This window comes from Dermochelys coriacea, chromosome 8 (genome assembly GCF_009764565.3).
Source record: "Dermochelys coriacea isolate rDerCor1 chromosome 8, rDerCor1.pri.v4, whole genome shotgun sequence".
In the NCBI taxonomy this organism is placed as follows: Eukaryota; Metazoa; Chordata; order Testudines; family Dermochelyidae; genus Dermochelys; species Dermochelys coriacea.
Genome location: NC_050075.1, coordinates 22,245,484 through 22,262,260, shown reverse-complemented (window position 1 = coordinate 22,262,260; position 16,777 = coordinate 22,245,484). Strand labels below are relative to the sequence as shown.

At 38.9% G+C, this 16,777-nt stretch overlaps 1 protein-coding gene across 9 annotated transcripts in view; it reads left to right on the top strand.

Moving 5' to 3' along the window:
• The window catches only part of CSNK1A1 (casein kinase 1 alpha 1), a 52,097-nt gene extending 35,767 nt beyond the window's left edge, over positions 1-16,330 (top strand). For 2 of the 9 annotated variants that reach the window (XM_038412035.2, XM_038412032.2), the window contains 2 exons: positions 656-768; positions 14,833-16,330. In XM_038412035.2, coding sequence (XP_038267963.1) covers positions 656-768; positions 14,833-14,840 — 121 coding nt within the window. In that variant the 3' untranslated portion in view covers positions 14,841-16,330. Of the gene's footprint in view, positions 1-655; positions 810-7,662; positions 9,118-14,832 lie in introns of those variants that run through there. The other 7 variants (XM_038412034.2, XM_038412028.2, XM_038412030.2 and 4 more) reach the window with 4 other exon arrangements.
• The last annotated feature ends 447 nt before the right edge of the window (positions 16,331-16,777 follow it).

Sequence of the window (16,777 nt, the reverse complement as noted above, 5' to 3'; positions counted from 1 at the left end):
AAATGGCTGAAATTGTCCAACATCCCACCATCTCCAGCAACTCTGTGGCAAGAGGATTATGGGATTTGGATCATCAGAAGAACCAATGGGAAGCTTTTGGGTGCGGTGAGGATTGGGGCTACATAAAGATCTGCTGGTGGTGTCCTGGAAGTTTATTTGAGGGGAGGGAATGGTGTTTTAAAACCCATTAATGCTTTTTACACTGTAAAGAAGCAAACAAGAACATAAGAGCAACTGTTTTCTCTATAAAGTGCCTTTAAATAATGGAAGTTGGTGTTGACCCTCTGTAATCTGAGCCCTTTGGAATCTTACAAATCATCCTACATGAATTTATAGCACCAGAAATCTCTCCTATAAGACAATATAAAGGAAGAATCATGACTTCAGTGCAGGCAGGAGGAGAAGCTGGGCTGTGCAGAAATACTTCTACAGATGCAGATATCTGTGTGAATGAGGGAAGCAGACATTACCAAATGGCTTTCAGACTTACTCCAAGGATTCCTTTCAGTTAGTAATATTTAGCATTTGTACCCTGCTCTTAATTGTTTGTTGTAAAGTGCTTTGAAGATTAACTTCTAGCTTCATTTCTCAGCAGACTGGCTTGAAATTCACAGTAAGGTAGTTGCATTGCAGTAAGTGTTTCCCTGTCTTCTAGGACCCTGAACCACCAATATGACTACACATTCGACTGGACAATGTTAAAGCAGAAAGCAGCACAGCAAGCCGCCTCTTCCAGTGGGCAGGGGCAGCAGGCCCAAACCCCCACAGGCAAGCAAACTGACAAATCCAAGAGTAACATGAAAGGTTAGTAGCCAAGAACCAAGTGACGTTACAGGAAAAAAATTAAACACTAAATTGGACAATGCCAGTGATTTAAGTGTTAGATCAAGGAGGTGGTTTAAAAACACATTTGGCTGTTTGTTTAAAAAAAAAAAAAAAGACGTCCTTGGAGAATTTGACTACTAACTTTAAACCAAAATGTCCTTGTTCTTCATATCATTTCTTTTGGGGATGTTGGGTCATTTTAACCACTGCATCTTTTGCTCCCGCATTAACCCCTTTTCCAAAACAAGAAAATGACTTGGTGTTGGGAATGTGATAAATGATACAATCCAAAATCCTAGACCTAACACTTTTCAGCGATAGTCCTCATTAACTAGGGCCAGTGTCTGGAGACTTTGGGTTCTGCTCTGTTCCAGCTATAGGAGCGTTGTGGGTTTTTCTCGACTCTGCATCTGTCCAACAGTGAAAATGGAAAACTGTGAATGATATGATTTCATAAGTTGGCTTCCTCTGATGTTAATACATCTTGCATTCGGCCTCACTTGGTCCTTTCCCTGGACTTTGGGCCAATAAGCTTGGAATGTCTTGCTCAAATTCAGGTATAATCTTGAACTGCTGTTGTACTTCAAGGTTTTATCCCAGCAAGTTACAATTTTCCATCTTTTCATTTTAAAGTGGCTGGATGTTCTTGGTTTTCAGACTTCTTGGTATAAAACGTAAGTTTTTAGATGATGATTTCGCGGGGCAATGTTGTGAAATGTTCAGATGCAATTGCTTTCCAAAACTTCTTTTTTGAGACTAAACATGCTTCAGTTTGAACACTGTTGAATTCTGCTGGAAAAGCCCTAGGGACTACTTCGAATGTTTTCTAGCTGCTTTTAAAACTCAGCTCTTTGAGCAAGGAAACAATTTCAATTTTACCTTCACAATGCGTGTGCTGTATGAGATTATAGTCCATTAATGCAGTAACAGCTACTACTATAGCAGGTCCTTGTGCCAAGCATGGCTGAAATAAGAGAAACCTTGGATAATGCTTGGTTAGAATTTAACCTACAGTGAATCTAGGTGTGAAGTCAGTAAACTAACAGGTTAAGTTTAAGACTAATAATGCAGGGGAGTGTTGTGAAATCCACTGCACAATTCTGACTTCCAGCATTCTCTTACTGGTAGACCAATCTGGGATATTAAAACTTGTTTTTGAGGTGAGTGCTGCACTTGGCAAGCCAGTCAGTTGAAGGCCTGCTTAACCACTGTCAAGTATTCCAGCAAGAATAGTCTGATGTAGCTGGCATCCTACCTTTTTGATTGCATCAAAACCATGATGCCATATGTTAGCTAGCCAACTTGAGCGTATTGGTTGCTCACTCTGCTACATGCTAATGCCACCTGTTTGGGGTGGGGGGTGAAAGTTGAGCATCTTGACTGGTTAGAACCTTATAGAACAAATTGTGTGTGTGAGAGAGAGATGGCCTGGTATACAAATAAAATAAATACAATGTACATGAGTGTTTAAAGTATGTTAAACAAATTTAAGACAGTCCCTACCCAGAAGAGCTTACAGTCTACTCTAAACTGACCAAACATAAGAAATTCCCTCTGGAGTTGGGGAGGGAGGCATTAAACTTCCTTCCCCAACACAGGTTTCAGAGTAGCAGCCGTGTTGGTCTGAATTCGCAAAAAGAAAAGGAGTACTTGTGGCACCTTAGTGACTAACAAATTTATTAGAGCATATGCATCTGATGAAGTGAGCTGTAGCTCACGAAAGCTTATGCTCTAATAAATTTGTTAGTCTCTAAGGTGCCACAAGTACTCCTTTTCTTTTTCCCCAACACAGAGAAGCTACACAGCCATTAAACCTCTCCCTAAATAAAGAAAAGAATCTCCGCTATTAACCCCCCACACACACCTTTCCTCACCTCAACAAAGCAAACGGCAACATTAAATGCCCATGTAAATAAACTTCCACTAGTTCCCTCTCAACAAATCTCCTTTATAATGCCCACACAGTTAATCCCAGCCAAAGCTTGCCAATAATCTGAAAAGTCCTTGCTAATGAGTGGATTCTGATATCGCATCTCAGTAAAGGCCTCTCCCTTCCTGCTGTGTTCTTCCTCCTGCTGCTGCCGCCTATAAATCCATTGTGTTTGCTGCAGGGAGGAAGAGCTGTCTCTCCCTTTCATGTGATCTGGAATTCTGTAAATGTCCTGGGGGGAGAGGCAGCATGCCCAAAAATGTTCTGTTTCACTGGATTCTTCCGGAACAGCAGCAGATAGAAACAGAATAAATTGGCTATTGGTTGGTTGAAATACAAGAGACACTTCATAATCTGGAAAGCATTCCAGAAGTAGGAAGACATTAACAACAGTGACATAAATTATGCAGAGTTGGGGAAAGCCAGAATCATTTGTATGGAAACTTTTTTTTACTAGACATTAACATGGAAAAACCATTAAAGTGAAGTGCAAGTTCTGTTCTCCTGAGTATGACACGTAGATAAAATGGAAAAACGCTTTGAATTCTCATGATGTGTCCAGCTACTAGCAAAGACTATTGCAGTCAAACAGCAAGAAAGGGAAAACTGGTCTGCATCAAAATTTTTCTTCTGTGCACTCCAACTTTGTCTTTGGCAGCATCATGAAGCATACAGGGATTTTCTGTTAAGAGTGATATGAGTGAAAGTGAAGCTAATTCTACTTCGTCTTCTGATAAATATTTTGATACTCCACCTGCTTCAACATTGAAAAACTCCTACTCCTGGAAAGTATTCAGATGTTCATAATTAAATTGTTTTTAAGAGGCTTTTGGATAGCATGTGCCATGATCAGAAAAAACCTAACTTGACTACATTTGGTAGAGGTGGTGGTCATGCCAGCAGTATACCATTTCATACCATCAAAAATCCTCATATGCTAGAATTTTTTCATAAATTGCATCCTATTTACGAAGTACCAAGTAGGATACAGTTTATAGGAAGTCTTCTGAATGCCAAAGCAGACAATGTGAAAAAGAATTGATGTACTTATTGTGTAAGTTCCTCACGAGTCTCTAGTATTTGATGGATGGAGCTATTGTCAGAGTGCTCCGTCAACTTCATGATAACTCCACAGTGCTTTACTCATTTCAGTGCACAACTGAGAATCACCACACAGTCCAGTATATTGTTGACCAGTATAATAATGTAATCAATGAATTGGCTCCAGGGAAGGTTATTTTGGTTGTGACCAACAACATGGCTAATATGAAAGCTGCTTGGGCTTTAATAAATATGTCCACACCTTCTTTATGTGCTGTCCATATGATGCAGTTTTTCATTGGTGAGATCTGACAATTTCTCATCACGTGTCAAAAGTGCAAAGCATTATCAAGATTTTGAAAAACAGCCATTCTTCAAAGTTATTGAGTACAGGACTCAGTATCATCCACATAGAGTAAGCATAGTCATACTCGATTGGCATCTTCTATTAAATGTTTCCAAGATCTTCAAATATTCAAGAAGGTCATTCAATAAACAGCTGTTGGAAAAAGGGGTAGCCAAGTGCTGCCCCTGAGTACTCTGCACTGGCAATATCAATATCTTCAATATAAAGCTCAAAGTTCATTTCACTGCTTGTACCCCATAGCTCAGTCCATTCAGACTATGGAAAATTATAGTTAAACATTGATGCTAAGAATGAGTTGCTGATAAATTTTCTGAGAATACTGAACACAATCCACTTACAAAAGCTGAAGAGGAAAGATAATAGACAAAACAGTATAATGGAAAAGCCAAGTGATCACTCCTGCACATAATCCTGCCTACCTTCTTGATCCACATTTCTAGACCAAGACCTTTCTGGTGACGCATTCAATTCAGCTTGTGACCTTAGTGACTGTTGCAAATTTTAAAGTATATACAAATGTGCAAACAATTCTGATGGAGGTGGCAAATTATAAAGTAAGAGGAAGCCTGTTCAGAGTCAAAACAATATGGTGTGCAAAGCAGGGAATCAGAAGAGCTTGCTCCTTAACCACGGTGGAAAGGGCTGTGTCCTCCTTGCACTCTAGCTACAGTGGCAGAAGTGATTCCGGGTACATCTGCATGTACAGAACAAAATTTGTCAGTTTGGGGAATCCTCTTCCATTCAGAAACCAGAAATAGACTGAAGACCGCCATTGCTGGGAAGCTGGTGACCATGTGTCACAATTTAATATTAGAGAAGAAAATGGCAGATTAAGAGTTGACTCAGTATTCATCGGATGAAGAGGGAAGCGATACCGATGAATTTGGTGGCAGAAATGAAGTAGTTGAAGCTGAAGAAAAAGATAAATGAAAAGCAAGATGCTTGAAGAGTTGGCCTGCTACTCACTAGCATAAGTGCATTTAAAAAATGACTTTTTACATATGCTATTTGATTTGTTTAATTTTTCTCTTAACTTTTCAGTCTTGCACTGTTGTATGCAGTGGTGTTGTAGCCCTGTTGGTCCCAAGATATTAGAGGGACCAAAGGTGAGTGACGTATTATCTATTATTGGACTAACTTCTGTTGAGGAGAGAGAAGCTTACACAGAGGTTTTCTTGCATAACATTCACATTGCTAAAAAGGTAGTAATTCTATTTATTAGAATGTTTTCATTGTACTTCACATTATTAAGTTAAATAACTTACTCTCGTAATTAGGCACAAGTATTTAAAGCTAAGCCTATTGAAGACCATAAAGTGTTACCTTTTTTGTTACTATTCTGATAATTTAGTGGTTTTCCATATTTGACATTTTTTTTTGAATAATGTTTGACCAAGTCAGTAGGCCAATTATTTTGGACTGATTGAATGCCCAACCCTAACTGCAGTTGATGCAATTTCTTAAAGCTTGATTTGCAAGTTTATTCACTGAGGGAAACACCAAAGGAAAGAATCTTTGAGTTATTCATGTCCCTTTCAGTAAACAGTTGCAAAAGAACTGTTCTGTGATTCTCCTTGCTAAATGGGTGAATTTTTTTTGAAAAAATACCAAAATAGGATTTCTAGATTTTAAATTTTTAAACAATTTTTTCTCTTTAAAAATAAACCTGTTTTAAAATGAGTTTGAATTTACTACAAAATATGTTAAGGCTTAAACTTGCTGTAATCTCAACACTTGAATAAAAAAATATGAGTCTATCAAAAGCTTCGAGTTCAAAGGATGCTTTTCTATATAAAATGTTTTCCCCCTGATTCTAACTTTTGAGGTGAAGCTTTATAAATGACATAATAGGTCATGTACTGTAATAGCTTGATCCTGTGGTGGACTCACAGGCTGTACTGCTTGGTGCAAGAGACTGGCAAAGTCATCATAAATGTTGGACCAGGCCTCTAATTTCAGGAGATATCATGCATCTCATCAGGATCATCCACTGAGCCCGCCTGGAGGTCTCCTCCTCCTGTTTTATAGCTTGGATTTAATTCTTTTGTTTCGCTGGGGCAGGGTAGAGGAGTTTAGTTGTAACAAGGGAGAAGGAGCAGAAGGGTGCAACACTGGAATGAAAACAGGACACTGGGGAAAAGGGATAACATTCTTTAGAGTGCAGCCTCTAGCGCAGTGTTTTTCAAATGCAGCCACTGTGGCCACATGCAGCTGTTGGGCTTTTCTTGTGGCCGCAGCCTCCTGGGCCGTGATGGAGACTTGGGCAAGGAGTGGCAAAGTAGCGGCCCCTCCCTGTTGCTCCTGAATGCACTGCCTTGGTATTGGTTGGAGGGCTGCCAATAGGGGTTGGATCCTGCCCCCCTCCGGTGACACCTGGGGCACAATGCTGGAGGAGCAGGCAGCCAGTGAGTTCCCCACCTTCCCAGGGACAGTGGAGCTCAGGCTTTGGGCTTCAGCCCTGGGGAGGCGGGGCATAAGACTCTGGCCATGTTTCGAGCTCCAGCCCTGGGCTCCGGCTGTGCAGCAGCAGGCCCCAGCCGCACAGCTTTGGGCTCCAGACCCCATCCCCTGTCAGTTTCAGGATCTGGACACAAGGTTTCAGGCTCCAGCCTATAAATATTTTAGGAAAAAATGAGTGGCCACCAGCAAAAGTTGGTGGCCGCACTGAAGCCACCAAAACATTTATCCTGAGAAATCCTTCTCCATTCATTTCAACACTTGGGAATAGAGGAGGGAAGAGACCTGCCATGGCTGCAAGTCATATTTATAAAACACAAACAAATAAATTGTACCTCCTGGGTATAAAAGGAGCATCCATATGGTAAATGTAAGCAGTACAACAGAGATGCAAGGTCTGGTTGTCAGAATGAAGCATGATGCAAAATGCTCTTCAGAAGGCAGTGATTTCAAAGATGAAGTGGACATATCTGAACAATCTGGATTAACTGGTTAGTAAACTTATTTTTCCACCATTCTTATGGACTCTGCTTGCCATGTCTTACTATGTTAGTAAATGATAACTTAGCTTATTGTCTCACACCAGTGTTTTGGGTAGATTGATTACTTACCAATTTCAAAGTTTTTGTGTTCACAATATAATTGGTATATTAATTTGTTGTGGGAATATTTATCAATTCCATTTTTACTGTTACTGGTGGACTTCTGAAATGACTTTATTGTGCAGTATAATCAAACATCCTAGGTGAAGATTTCCTGTTTAAAAGTATAGTTTGATTAGGCATTTATGAATTTTAACATTTAAAGGGGTTTTTCTTTTCACGCTGTCTGGTATGTTTCTAGAAATGAGGGTTTTTAAATAGATTTGGATAATTCTCATGACTTTTTTTCCAATAAAACTAGGTTCGGAATAAATTAAACAGTGGTACAAACAGGTCCAATAGGATGCATGTTTCATGTGTGTTATATATACTTCATTTATTTACTTATAAGCAAAACACTGAGTAATACTCAATTAGTGACTTTTACCATTTTGTTTCAGGGCCCATCTTAGACAATAAGGGTTTATGAACATCCATCTGCAGTGTTTACAACTTCAGAGTCATCTGCTGGTACCACTAGATTGCTGCAACTAACTGTGCGTCACAGTAAATGACCTGAATCAAGAAAAGACTTTCTTCATCATCCAGTAAAACCATGGATGCGTTAGTAATCAGGATCAGCCAATTCCAGCCAGACTCCTTTGGTGACAAGATTGCTTGGTTCATTTATGCAACAAATTCTCCCTTTTGTCTTGTTCAGAGCAAACATTTCCTTGATGTGACGCAATCATTATGATGAGGCTACACACAGAGGCGGACCATGCTGGAATGTTACAGGACACAGAGTGAGAGAATGAAATTGAACAGTGTGCAAAAAAAATTTATGGGAAATTCATTAATCTGACTCTTGATGAGTGAAGCAATGTACACAATGATCCAATAATCTGTGCTTATGTGACAACAGAAGATGGGGTTGTCTATATTACAAGAACAATGGATACATCAGGAAATATCCATGTAGCAGAATATTTACCAGTAGCAGTAAAAGCTATAACAAGTTGAACAAAAGTTCAAGTGTGTAGCATCATAGACGATGCTGGAAATGTTGCAAAGATGAGAAGATATCTAGAAGAAAATAATGAAGGGACCCTAAAACTTAGGGTTGCAGTGCTCATTTGATTAATCTTTTAGCCGAAGGACACCTCCAGGAATAAATGAAAATGTTGACATTTCAAAATTCCCTAACAACCACTTTGCCTCAGCTTTGCTGAAAGGAGGAGGAGGATCTAAACCAATTCTCACCCAATATGTACAATGGGATTAGTAGTTGACTCTTGAGGTATTTATTAAGAACTGACCTGTTCTGATGACTCTTTGTGAAGCAAATTGTTGGCAAAATAGATGGAACTATCACAGCTGAAGTAGTCAACATCAGACTGAAGAGAAATGTAGAATGTATGCTGCATATACTGAAACCTCTTTTTTTGTAGCCTTGGATAAACTGCAGAAAGATTGCTGTATTGCTGATGCTGTTGAAATTTAGAAAGGAACATCAAGAGACGTTGAGGAAAGGAAATAATGAACACATTTTTAAATTGCAGGCAGTAAGGAAGCGGATGGATCTATCATTTACTCCATCTCCTTTTCTTGTCAATATTGTCAATGCAGAGTACCAGGGTAGATGCTTTAACTGCTGAAGATGCTACTATAGTATTGGTATCTAAAAAACATGCCAACTACTATAAATTTCAGGGCTGGAGGTAAACTATTCAAGCCGTACACGCTTGCTAATGATTTAAACAAAGTCACACCGCTGAACTGGTGGCAATCACTAGTTAAGCACCTGGAACCAGAGGTTTTTGAAGTGCTAAACCTGCTTTTGACAGCAGTAGCCTCTTCTGCAAGCACAGTGAATATTTTGCTTTATTTGAACTAATTCAAATTTGAGAAATCAATTGGGAGTCGAAAAAGCAGGAAAGCTAGTCCCTCTTCTAGTCTATGAATAAAAACAAGGAGAAGGGATGAAATTTAAGTTTGAAGGAGGGCCTAAGAAATGTAGGAGATTCTCTCATGTTCAAGAGACTTGCGCGAAAAGAAACTTCAGCCTGGGCAAATGTGCCGAAGTGAAAGTAACGGGAGCTGATCTGAAATCAATTTAATCACTTCTAAACACAGTTAATCCCTCTATTTGCTAAATCATTTAGTTGTAAATGTGAAATATGTTTTGATAAGCAAAATTTGTTGAATAAAAATGCTGTTTTGTGTGTTTAAATTCCAGCTGCCATCCTAATGCAGCATGACTCAAATTATGGGAAAAAGTTAATTATCCAGTAAATAAGCAATATCATTCACTGTTTTCTAACATACTGAAAATGTAAATTAATCCAAAACTATTAAACTAAAATTGCTTAAATGAGTGTGTGTGTGTATGTATGTGTATATATATATATATTAGGGCTGATGATTAGTCACAATTAACTCAATTGCAATTAATTGCACTGTTAATAGAATACCAATTGAAATTTATTAAATATTTTGGATGTTTTTGTATATTTTCGTATATATTGTATTCTGTGTTGTAATCAGTCAGTGCATATTTTTGATTACAAATATTTGCACTTTAAAAATGATAAACAAAAGAAATAGTATTTTTCAGTTCACCTCATGCAAGTATGGTAGTGCAGCCTTTGTTGTAAAAGTGCAACTTACAAATGTAGATTGCTGTGTTTTACATTGTTTTGAGTGCAGTTATGTAAAAACTTCAGAGCCTACAAGTCCACTCAGTCCTACTACTTGTTCAGCCAACCGCTAAGATAAACTAGTTTGTTTACATTTATGGGAGATAATGCTGCTCTCTTATTTAGTGTCACCAGAAAGTGAGAACAAGCTTTTGCATGGCACTTTTGTACCTGGCATTGCAAGGTATTTACGTACCAGATACACTAAACATTCGTATGCCCCTTCATGCTTTGGCCAACTTTCCAGAAGACATGCTTCCATACTGATGACACTTTTTTTTTTTTAAACCAGCATTAATTAAATTTGTGACACAGTTCCCCCCTGAGGAGTTCAATGTCCCCTGCTCTGTTTTACCCACATTCTGCCATATATTTCATGTTATAGCAGTCTCGGATGATGACCCAGCACATGTTCATTTTAAGAACACTTTTAGGACAGATTTCAGAAAACACAAAAGTTCCCAATATGAGATTTCTAAAATAGCTACAGCTCTCGACCCAAGGTTTAAGAATCTGAAGTGCCTTCCAAAATCCAAGAGGGGCGAGCTGTGGAGCATGCTTTCAGAAGTCTTAAAAGAGCAACACTTCAATGCAGAAACTACAGAACCTGAATCACCAAAAAAAGAAAATCAGCATTCTGCTAGTGGCATCTGACTCAGATAATGAAAATGAATGTCTGTCCGCACTGCTTTGGATTGTTATCGAGCCGGACTTGTCATCAGCATGGACACATCCTCTGGTATGTTGGTTGAAGCATGAAGGGACATATGAATCTTTAGCACATCTGGCATGTAAATATTTTGCAACCAGCTACAAAAGTGCCATGAGAACGCCTCTTCTCACTTTCAGGTGACGTAAACAAGAAGCAGGCAACATTATCTCCTGCAGATGTTAACAAACTTGTTTATCTGAGCGATTAGCTCAGGTGACGTAAACAAGAAGCAGGACTGAGTGGACTTGCAGGCTCTAAAATGTTACGTTTTGTTTTTTAAATACAAGGTTTTTTTGTACATAGTCCTAAATATGTAATTTCAACTTTCATGATAGAGATCACACTACAGTACTTGTATTAGGTGAATTGAAAAATACTATTTTGTTGAACAGTGCAAATACTTCTAATCAAAAATAAATATAAGCTCTGTACGCTTTGTATTCTGTGTTGTAATTGAAATCAATATATTAGAAAATGTGGAAAACATCCAAAAATATTTATTTAAATAAATGGTATTGTATTGTTTAACAGTGCGATTAATCATGATTGATTGATTGTTAGCTAGTGATGGTCAGTCCTAGGGCTATAAAGTAAAACGTAGTCAGGTAACTGGTGGGTAGGGAAAAGTAGTTAAGAGGGAAGCCAGGAAACTTTCTCATATGAAGGCCACTTGCATTGCTCTATGCAAAGAAAGGTAGTAGATCGCAGGGTCTCAACAAACTGTTGGGACATGGTTTTGTGGGAAGACATTGGGGGAGGGATAGCTCAGTGGTTTGAGCATTGGTCTGCTAAACCCAGGGTTGTGAATTCAATCCTTGAGGGGGCCATTTGGAATCTGGGGCAAAAATTGGATTGGCCCTACTTTGAGCAGGGGGTTGGACTAGATGACCTCCTGAGGTCCCTTCCAACCCTGGCATTCTATGATTGTCCCAACTCAGCCATTTCATCCGAGGACTGGACAGTTACCAGAACCAAGAAATGGATCCTCTTTATGTGGTGGGAGCACTTACTCTGTACTCTTCTTGCTCCCTCCCCAGTAGTTCCTCTAACTCTTCTTGTATGCTCAGGATTGCTAGAGGAAAGCATTAAGGAGGTCCATGGATTCCACAGCATGAGACCTATCTCTTGTGTCCTCTGTGGTGGGGATGCTCCCATCTCCTTCCTCACTTTGTTAATCCCACAGTCCTCCATCAGTAATACAGAGGAGAGGCTGCATGAGGGCTGGTTCATTACGGTACCAGGACACTGTATCCTGGATAAGTGCTGCTGTGCTCGTTTGTCAGAGCACTGCATCCACTCTGGGCTTTCCTCCAGGAAGTGGAGGCAAAAGTTGAAAGCAAAAATGATTTTGAAAAAACAACCTGAAAGCTTCTCTTGTCAATTAAAATATTACAAACTGGTAGAACGTCTGACTTTAAAGCCTAAGAAGGCCAAGAAATGGCAACAGTATTTTCCCTTGGTGTTTAATGTTAGTAGTACTTGTATCCAAAACACGGCATGCTGTTCATAGATCATGGCAGTACCTAAGACCTAATTGAGCAAATTCTGATAATAGGCAAAAGTGGCAGTGTAAAAATGTGCTTTTGTTTCTTTTCATATTTTCCCAGATTCAAATAAAACTTGTTCTGTTATTTAGTGAGAGATTTTCTAGCTTCTAACACCAGAAATGCAAAAAAATAACCTGCTCAAATTCACTTCTTATCATCCCCAGTAATCTGCAATTTGATCTTTGATGGGGGTTTTTCATGACACGGAAGAGCCCAGCTCATCGTGCCATAGCTGTATGGACTCTGCAGTGCTGATCACTATAAACTGGCTGCTTTTTTTCAGAGATGAGACTCAAGCATACACAACAAATCTACTGAATGTGTCATTTTTAGATCGCTTTCCTTACCATAAACTCACAAACTAGTGAATCTTGTTCTGGTCCCATGGTTCCTAAATGGCTATTGGCATTTAGGAAGATTCCCAAACTTACACTCTTTGACTCCTCCCCTCTCTCATTTTAAGACATGTACTATTGTCCTTAATGCAGCTTGACAACTGGAAACAAAGAGCTATTGTCACAAGACTAGCCAATTTAGTGGTCCACAGGCCACAGTTTGGTCACTGATGTAGATTATCCTGCCTTGCTTAACAGTAATACAGAACACAGGAGATTCATGTGATTGTTTCATTTTGTTTCCTTTTGTTTCATCCACTATCTCCCATAAGTCATTTCTTTAGATCGTGTTGTTCGTGTTATCTTGTACATTGAGTATCTGTGATGGAGAGTTGATAAAAGCTCTAAAGATGTTATGTTTGATTTCCTGAGCATGAGAACTTCCAAAATGCAGTGAATCTATAACAGTGATAGGTGTGTAGTAATAGAGGCATCTGAACAAATGATATGGCACTAGTGTTGGATGGTATTGTGACCAGAATGCTGGGGGAAAGTGTACATACCAGATTGTGGTTGCCAGTCTTATTAGCATGACTTCCCAAAGTACAGCCCCAGTATCTGTGTAACCAATGCTGAGACTGTAGGAAGCATTGGTCAACTTGGCTTATCGCAACAAAAGGACACAGCCACATAGCAAAAATGCAGACTGCACAACGGTAGTATTTCCAGCCGCTTTTAATGAGGGTGCTTAAAAGAAGATGGTGTAAATGCTGAGCATTTTAAATGCTTTTCAAATTAGGTGCAGTGCACTTCACATTCTGGTAGGCTGGTAAAATAGTCTGAAGCTGGGTAATTTGGGACAAAGCATGTCAGATGGGCCTTTCTTTCAACTAAAAACATACAGCTGCAGTCATTTGGATAAGGAATATTAAAGATGAGTTGCAAAGAAGAAAATCTTTGACTCTAATCCATTTTGGCTTCTTTAATTGAAGTTCAGTTTTCTTTACAGATCATAAAGTGTTTTTTGCTTGTTTCCATTAGAAATCTAAGTGCTGTGTATTCTGGAAGGCTCTGACTCCAGAACTAGTGAAATGGTGATATCACAAGAGCTAAAAGCTGAGCTGTTAAAGGAAAGGGATTTTTTTAATTGCTGGTTTTAAAATTCTTTAAAATCTGTTTAATGATTGACTCTGATTAAAGGAAATCTGTTAGTTTCAGCATTCTAGTCCCTTCAGTAAGTCATTAGTGTTCAGACTTCCCTCAGAAATGCCTGAATTTTTTTGAAGTTCAAAAACAAAAATAAGCAACCTTTCAGGCTTTTATCCCTCATGAAATAGCAATGGCCGCAAGTCCAATTTTAAAATACTTGTCACCTTTAAAGGTTGTGGGGTACCAAAATGACTTCATGGGGGTGATTTGATTGAAGGTTTCTTGTGTAGTAAATCTAATGGCTGCATCTGTTTGAGAACAGAATTGCAGTTTTCCAGTAACTGCTCCCAAATGAATTGGGGGGAGGGGAACTATCAGATGGCCAGACATTCATTCATAAACAAAATGCACCTTGATTTGTGAACATCTCACTACAACACTTCAGTCTACAGTGTTCCTTAGAGTCTGGGGCCTGCCTACAATTCTTAAACCTGAGCATTTCCAGTAGCAACATTATAAGTAGACAACTACAAAGGGCTTAAATGGAGCCCTGAGGGAGCTGTACAAGTAACTGGTGCCCAGCCGAAGCAGTGGCTCCCTCCAAACACAGCACAATGTGCCTTTTTAAAATAAGGATCTGAAGCAACCCAGCTGATTCTTAGTTGCTTCATGGAGTGAAAAGGCATTTTAAAATATTTCTGCACCATTCCAAAACTATTCTAATCCAGCTGGCCCCAGAGAACAGGATAAAATCTGCTTCCTGCCACTTGATGCTCCTCCGAGAGACTGCCATCAGGTGACCTGTGGGGACATTCTGCAAAACATGCACGCATTAGACAAGTAGAAAACAACTCTGTGAAATTACACCCTGCTCCCTAGTGGCAAGAGCACATCTTGTTCTGAAATTGTATGGCTGGCTGCCAAATTGAATGCCCATTTGAAGGACTTTGCATCTAGTTAGTGCATATGTATACTGTTGCTACAAATTTATAAGCATGTGATGTTGGTTCGGAACAGTGATCAGTCAAACCATGTTTAGCTTTCGAGAGAAAGCAGGGACCATATCGTTCTAAAATGGAACAACATTTTCTCTGTAAAGGACCATAATTATTTGTGTTTAACCCTGCCATCCCGGAGGCTGTTCCTTTTCTTTTCAAATATCAGTAAGTTGCCTTTGTTTATCTTGCAGGTTTCTGAGCATGAAGAGAGGAACAAACAAAGCAGAGCAGATCGGAGCAGGACTTGTCACTCCCCAAATCCTAGAAATTTTAGTTCATACGTACACTTGCCAGTGGTTGTGGGCAACCATTTACTTGGTGTAAAGAACTTAATTTCAGTATAAACTGGCTCTGGGCAGCGCTGGTGATGCTGCACTTTGAGTTGTAGCAGCAGCTGTAATTGTGAATTACTGAGATAGTGAAACATGGTGTCCAGTTTTCTATTGCATTTTTTCAAGTGGAAAAGTTAACTAAATGGTTGACACAAAATGGTGGAGAAAATTGTGCATATGCCAATTTTTGTTACCTTTTTACTTTGAACTACACTGCTTATGAGGTCTCATTGTTTTGAAAGAATGGCATGAACAGGCTTCAGCAACAGTTGTGATAATTGTAAATGCTCACAGCTGTGCACTCTTTCTGGTTATTCCTCCCTGGGTTTTGAAAGTTGTACACTTAAAACATTCTTAAAATTGTTGGCTTCTATGTGCAGCATACCAAGCCAGCTGACATGGTAGTAACCAAAGATTCCAGTTTTTAAGCGTATGAAAGACTCTGCCTGCTTACCTGTGCTAGAAATAACAGCATCTAAAGTGAAGACTTAAGAGAAACTTAGCGACTACTAGATAATCTTTAGGACTCTGCATTAACTCTATAATGTTCTTGGTATAAAAGGAAAAACAGCATATTTGTCACAGAAATTTAGTTAACATCTTACAACTCAACCTGTATGTAAGTTGCTTAGATAAATGTAATCACTGTAAACATCTATATGATCTGGGATTTTGTTTTTATTTTGAAACGGGAGCTTTTTTGTTTACAAGTTCATTAAAAACTAAAAACTTTCTGTAAGGAAATGAGATTTTTTTTTTTTTAAATTTGCCTTGTTAATTCAGTCTAAAGAAATCAACACCACCCTAGTTCTTTTTAAACAGGTAATTTCAAGGCCATTTGTTAAGCAAAAAGTCATTTTTCTTTCTAAATCATTTTAGATTTAGTATTGTAATTCTTCCTCACTTTCGTTTTTAAATTTTTTTTTCTTGAGGGGGAAGGGCAGTCTTGCAATTTTTTTTATAACCTGCTGCATTGATGCCCAGCCCTCTATAACAAGAGTGGCATCTTTTGAAGACCCCAGTATTGGCAGCCCACAAGTGTTGCCGTTGTCTTGCGTTGGCTGGACTGACTTGTGGTGATTAGTTTTGAAAATTTAGAATGGAAGTGTTTGGAGGGTTTTAAACCAAGGCATTTTCTTTCAAGTTCTTGTGAAGTGGATATAATCAAATTAACTCTTGTTCTTGGACAGCCTCACACTGTGCAGTGTTCACATTGGTTACTGCCCTGGGCTTTCCTCCTCACTCTTACTTTAGCCCAGCTGAAAGAAAAGTACTTTTATTGCTGGTAATTCTTTAACAGTGTAATTTATTCCTTTATAGCATGTCAGAATAAATTAAAAAAAATCTGAAAATGCTGCCAAATGCCTATTGTGTAAATGGTGTTTTTACGTTAGCATTTTTAGACTGTTTCCATGCATATAGCAAAGTTTTTTTTGGCCAGGGGGCATATTTTTCTTGTTGGAAAAAATCTTTTAATTTGAAAAACTCTATTATTCCAAGTCTGCAATATATCCTGTGCACTCTTACTAAAGAGACTGAGATCACAATCATAACAGACTGTCGCTGTTCCAAAAAGTGGGCAACCTAATGGGGGGGTGGCAGGTGGGTGGGCTTGTATTCTAGTTTTCCTGATAAGATGTTAAATTCATATCCGGAGAAACCTTTTGTCTTGTGAGCTGGCAACTATATTAATAAACGCCACTTCAATGGTTAACGTGGGTAAATATCTGTTTGGATGGGCAAGGGGTTTGAAAATGTTCAAGACCTCAGATATATCAAAATATACTTTCAGTGCTTCTGCCTA